The sequence below is a fragment of the Morone saxatilis genome, unplaced genomic scaffold (genome assembly GCF_004916995.1).
Source record: "Morone saxatilis isolate NCDOM2014 unplaced genomic scaffold, NCSU_SB_2.0 Contig18, whole genome shotgun sequence".
Lineage (NCBI taxonomy): Eukaryota > Metazoa > Chordata > Actinopteri > Moronidae > Morone > Morone saxatilis.
Window position 1 is genome coordinate 809,559 of NW_023339740.1, and position 5,926 is coordinate 815,484.

At 38.7% G+C, this 5,926-nt stretch overlaps 1 protein-coding gene across 1 annotated transcript in view; it reads right to left on the minus strand.

Annotated features, from left to right (window-relative positions):
- LOC118328058 (receptor-type tyrosine-protein phosphatase gamma-like) overlaps window positions 1–5,926 on the minus strand; it is a 144,962-nt gene that overhangs the window by 1,423 nt on the left and 137,613 nt on the right. The window contains exons 22-25 of the mRNA XM_035661662.1: window positions 5,324–5,417; window positions 3,836–3,912; window positions 2,178–2,306; window positions 357–503 (exon numbers count right to left, since the gene is read on the minus strand). Coding sequence (XP_035517555.1) covers window positions 357–503; window positions 2,178–2,306; window positions 3,836–3,912; window positions 5,324–5,417 — 447 coding nt within the window. The remainder of the gene's footprint in view (window positions 1–356; window positions 504–2,177; window positions 2,307–3,835; window positions 3,913–5,323; window positions 5,418–5,926) is intronic.

Sequence of the window (5,926 nt, forward strand, 5' to 3'; positions counted from 1 at the left end):
ATTGTGCTACAATGCGAAGTGACTCATGCCAGCCAGAAAGCTAATGTGCACAGTAACCATGACAATAGAACAACAGACTTTGATCGTTGACTGGCCCCTAGCTTAGTTAGGACTTTACATTTTCTAATTTTACTAGCAGATTTAGTTACAAACTAATTTGTAGTTACTGAGCCTCTAGTACCAACTTTAACTTAGGAGACATTTCACATCAGTACAATGTGATGAAGCAAATGACCATTGTATGCCCCTCAGTGTGCTCATACTGTACAGAACAGTTTCAAAATCAATTTGACAGTAGAGCTGTCTACTGTCAAAATAGAGCTCTCTCTCTGTCACTCCCACACACACTGAGCAACCTGTGTAGCTTCCAGGATGAAGTCATGGATGCTGATCTGCTCCTCGTTAGACAGACAGAGTTGGTCTTTATTGATGAGGGTGACAGTGAACGCCTCGCAGTTCATGGCCTCCTCCCGACTGGGCCAGTATGCAAACTCATCCTCCGCCTGCAGAAGAGCACATAGACTGTTTTACCACTGTGTTCATTCATTCAACAATGTATCACAGGATACAGCATTATTGTAGTATATTTTCTATTATCAAATCCTTGATTCTGTAAAGAAAAAAGTAACGACAAAAGAGGATAACACATTTGAACATAATCAAGTTGTCTTGCAGTAACCGTTTAGTGAAAGGACCTCTGGTGAATAAGTCTCTGAATCTGCAGGAGTTGTGTTTGATCATTCTTGCTGAATTTCATCTTGTTCTGTCTATTGCAATTGAGGGAATACTCTAGATTAATAGAATGCACCAGAAAATGTCGAACTTAGCTGTGACCCAAACTTTCAATTACAGGCTTGTTAAATGACCCAGTTAGGTCATGTTCCAATAAGTTAAAGTTCACCTGTTGACCTACCGTATGAGTGGCAAAGCCTCATTGCACAGGCTGTATCGCTGGTCTAAAACTAATGAAAGCTTCTTGTAAAATGCACATCTTTTTAATACAGTGTCCTAATCCTAGTTTAAAAACAGCTACCTGGGTCATATTCTTAACAGATATATTAATAATCACATACATGTTAAAAGGTAAGACATTCCAGCCTAGTCCTGTCACCTTTGTGGCTGGCAGTTCTGATCCAAATCCACCAATTTAGTATTGCACTTCTATAACATTGTCTGACTTGTTATGTTTACATAAATAGAACCAAAGACGACATCTGACACAGACTCCAAATGTCATCACCAGAGTCGGACAATTCGGTCGGAGATGCAGGTGTGTTATCTTAGTAGCGCTACAGATCTGGAAAGTTCTTTCTAGCTCCACAGATCTTTTTAATTTTCAAACTTGTAGTCCTCAGCCCCAGCCCGAGTGACATCACTTGAGCTCATTTATCAGAGAACATATTCTCAAATATCCTCAGACTAAAAGTAGCTCCGAACTGACTTAGTTAGGATAAAACTCCAGTCATGTCTTTAAGACTAAGTTTTTGGTTTAAGAATCATTTATAGAGCCTTAAAGATTCTCTGTCTGAGAGAATTAGGGGTTAAAGGTTGAAGGACTCTTAAGTCACTAACACTTGCTCACAATCAGACAGCTGCTACAGGTAATGTGCCTTGTCATGCAGATGTTTTGGAATAATCCAACAATTAATACCTTTAGAGCACATTTAGATGGTGGTGAGTTTGTCTAGTCAGCTCACCACAAAGTCAAAACAATCACAAAGGAGACAATGGTTTGTACTACTGTGACTCCGGTGAAACATCAGTTTCCAGTGCTGATGAACTTGGGAACATCTCAGCTGTCTGTCAGAATTACTAATCAAACCAAATTGCTCAAAATGGTCTTCAGATCCAATTTCTTGGACAGTATACTTGAATAAATAAATGAAGCTGGTTTCGTGGCCATCGCTGGATTACCAGGTAAAATTGGTGCCATATGCAGAACCACACTATTACAGTATGAAGAATTATCTAATGTACTGAAACTCTTTGCATGGAGGTGACTTTTGCTGATAACTACACAAAATGGCACGTGTAACTGGCTCATGAAGGTGTGTGCGATTCATAAGACCTTAAACACAGGGTTAGGAGGCACACAATGCACTTGCTTGTGAAAAGTGGTAGGTGGCACTAATCACCCTCCACAATATAGTGTGTCTGGGTTTGTGTGTGCTTCTTACCAGTCCATGGTTGGCAGGCAGCATAACAATAATTTGTGCGTTGTGGTCCCAGATCATTCTCCAGAAGTCTTTTGTGGTGTGGGGCAAAGGATGCTGGGTAATGATGAACTCATTACTCCGGTAGTAACCCTGAAGAGAAACCAACAACAGGTCAGTGAAAGAGTTACCCCACACCATTAACATCACATTTATTTAGATTTAGGTTATACTTAAAACAGTGTAAACACAGTGTTAACATTCCTGAATACATTACCAGCTCACCATCTGGAAGTCATGTGCACAGTTCGGATTTTAAAGGACTAAACAGAGCTTTGAGGGTTAATTCAAATCTGTGCGAAAGCATCTGCTGGTGAAAGGAAAATACTGAACCCCTGCTAGCTCAGCTATGTTTTTACACTATACTGGAACACTAATTTAGTGACCTCACTTGATCTACAGCCAGCAGCACACTGCAACTTAACTACCTGATTTTGGCAGGGTTTTGGGTTAAGGGTTACTCTTAACTTCTACTTCCTCTTCAAATAGACATGCCACAATTTCATACCTCAAGGTCAGATTACTAGTTGTTGAAAGTACTACTCAGCCTGTTGTATACCTTCTTTAGTTGAGTTTTTTCTTCAACTCTAAGAAAGTGCCATAGTGAAATCATCAGGGATATCGCTGCTGAGCTTAAAGGGACAGTTCACTCAATCATCAAAAATACATATTTTTCCTCTTAACCAAGAACCAGAGGGCACTGGCTTGAATGCATTTGAAAAACTTTCTTTCTACATATCATCATGCAGAAGGAAGCATGTTGACAACAAGGTCTGTGGATTATCTTGAGTAACTGAGTCACGATTTCTGGAAAGAAACATTGCTGCTGAGTTTTTAAAAATATTCAAATGTATTTTTTTTGGTTTGGCGCTTTAAGCAGCACAAGCTGATCTGGTTCCATTATATTGGAGAGAATGCTGATATCTCTATGGCCAATATCTCCCAAACACAGCAACTCACACCAAAAAAACCTATATGGATAAATTAATGACCTTGAAGACATTAAAGTTTTAGTGGAAAACCTGTGTTACAAACTGGGTCATGGAGTAGAGGTCTTCATGGTTACTAGAATCCTAGGCTCAAATTATATTCATTTTATTTTGATCTGGGTGGGGTCCCATTTTATTGCTGTGGGGGTCAATATGTGTAAAAAGTCATAATCATGACTTAGCTTTTGTCTCTCAATTTGGAAGTGTTTGGGTCAACCACATTTTGTATTTATATCCTCACGTCTATTAGAACCGGTTCTGACTGCCTTCGGGTCCAATTTAGATCAGGTTTTTTTTTTTTTCTTATTGCATTTCTCAGAAAGGGTCAAGATATTTGGACCTATAGAGACCTCTAGCATGGAGTTTGAAAGATGGTATACTGAAGACACAACTAAAAGCCAGCATATCTCGCCTTCTGCTGCTTTGATTTTGACCATTCTTTCTCGAAGTCTGTCTTTTGGAAATCCCCTAACTTTATTAAAGTGCAACACTAAATTGCTGGAGTAGCCCATTAAAGGAACCCTACATATTCTACTATAAACTGTGTTAGGCTTGATGCAACCTTCTCTGAGTCAAAACATCAAAGAGCGACTGGAGAGATCAATGATTGACAGAAGAAGTGAAAGTGCTGACCATGATGTAAGAGGCGTTTATGTAGTCGGTGCCTTTGATGCCAGGCAAAGGTGCTAGGCCGACCCTCGCTCGCTCTGCTGCTCACAGTTAGACAGAGAGAGAAGGGGTGGGGGAGAAGAGAGAGGGAAGAGAAGCCATTTACCAGTTTATTAGAACAACCAATCACACTCAGAGGCCACTCTGTGTGCTTTCATTCATCCTTTTGCTGTTATTGAGTGTTGACAGTTCTTGGTAATTCTTGGCTGGTGATTCAGAGAACTACAGAACAACCAGTGACTGTCAACAGATTGTGCAACAGCTGCAGAATACAAGGAGTTACTGAATGATGATAGTGAGACCCGACAGCATGTAAACAATCGAGTATTCCATATGAAGGTTTAGTTAATGAGTTTTTGAAGGCTTGTATGGAAATTATGTTCTTATCACTGAAGTTGCAAACAGAGGGCCACTCTTCACATTCACACATTTAAAATCAATAGCTGAGGCATTTTAGGGCCATCTGAAATACAACTGCTTTGTTAAATTGCTTTTAGTTTGTGTACAAATATTAAATCTTTTAAGTTTAACATTACAGGAAAAAAACAAACAAACAAAATAAAACTCTTAATATGTTTTTGTCATGGTTGTTCGGAGGTAGCCTACCGTAAGCTAAATTTGAGGATGTTAAAAAATTATGTTCTTCAACAGAACTTGACATTTATGATGACAGGTGTTTGGAAAAATACATAAGGTGCTGCACTGTTTGAAGAGAACTAGCCATATATACAAGACTTAAAGTGATAATAAGAATTAATTGGCAATGGACCCTTTCTAAGTACAGTCCCTGTTCCAATAAACCAAACCATAGTCCCACAACCAAATAGTTAAGATGGTTCATAAGTAGCATAGAGTATATACAATCACATCTATAGCTAATGTCAGCAAAACACTCGCTAACTAACATACATTTTTGGCTAGATAGTTAGCCAACGTTTTTCCTAAAATTAGCTAACTTAAGTCTACATGTTGCTTTTATCTTTTAACCGACTTTAAAATGTGGTTGTCTTTTCAACATTCGAGCCGAGCACATAGCATATCAGCAAGTACAGCAAAGGAGAAAGTTGGCCGAGGTTCCCTACAGCTACTAAGCCAGCTCAACTCTTAATCACTGGAACTTTAATTTCGTTGCACAACCTTGTGTTGTATAGGAATATGGGGGGATCGATTGGCTGCCAGGTTTTTTCATTCCAAAATATGAATGTGGAGAACGTAGTATGACCTTTGATCAAAAGTCCAAAAGATTTCAAATTTAACTGACACAGCATTTCTCACTGCAATGCCCCCATTTTTCAATCAAATTCAGATCATCAATCAGTGTGGAACAGTAAACATTCTTTATTTGCCATTCTTTTATGAAGCAGCTGCTGTACGTTATTACTTTCTGCTGTTTGCTGCTGTTTGCAGTTTCATTTCATATATAATACGTTTTTACAAGAGTGTAATACTTACATGGCACCACGGAGGAATTTCGATTTTTCTCTTTGTTGCACTCCTTCTGAGCGTTGAAGCATTCCATGAATCTGCCGTTACACTGTGTTACCAACTAAAACACAGAAGAACAAAAATATCAAACATAGGAATGGCAGACCAACTCATCATAACTAGGAAAGTTGTGTCATTTTACAAAAAACACTTGGGAAATATGCTTTGTTTCCATCTTCAACTGAATCAGCAGAGAAGGTTGTTATTTGATCACTGTCCCTAACCTGAGCCCTGACTCCAACTACAGAAACATAATTCAAAGGAAAAACAGAATTCAACAAGACCTGGACATGGGCTATGTGAGCACAAAGACTGGAAGCAAGAGGAAACTATAAGAAAAACAATCTTCCAAAAATGTCTGTTTTGTCATTTGTATCTTTCTACCTAGGAGGCTAGCTACTAAAAAATCCAATAGTAAAGGTTTTGTTCAGAGTTCCTGCATTGTGCAGAGTATTCAGTAAAAAAGCTTTGATGCATAACTATCAAGGTGAACTCCCTGTAAGCAAGACAAGAACAAGAATACTTTCCTAAAATATGTACTCTTGTACATTATTTACAACAAACATTTCA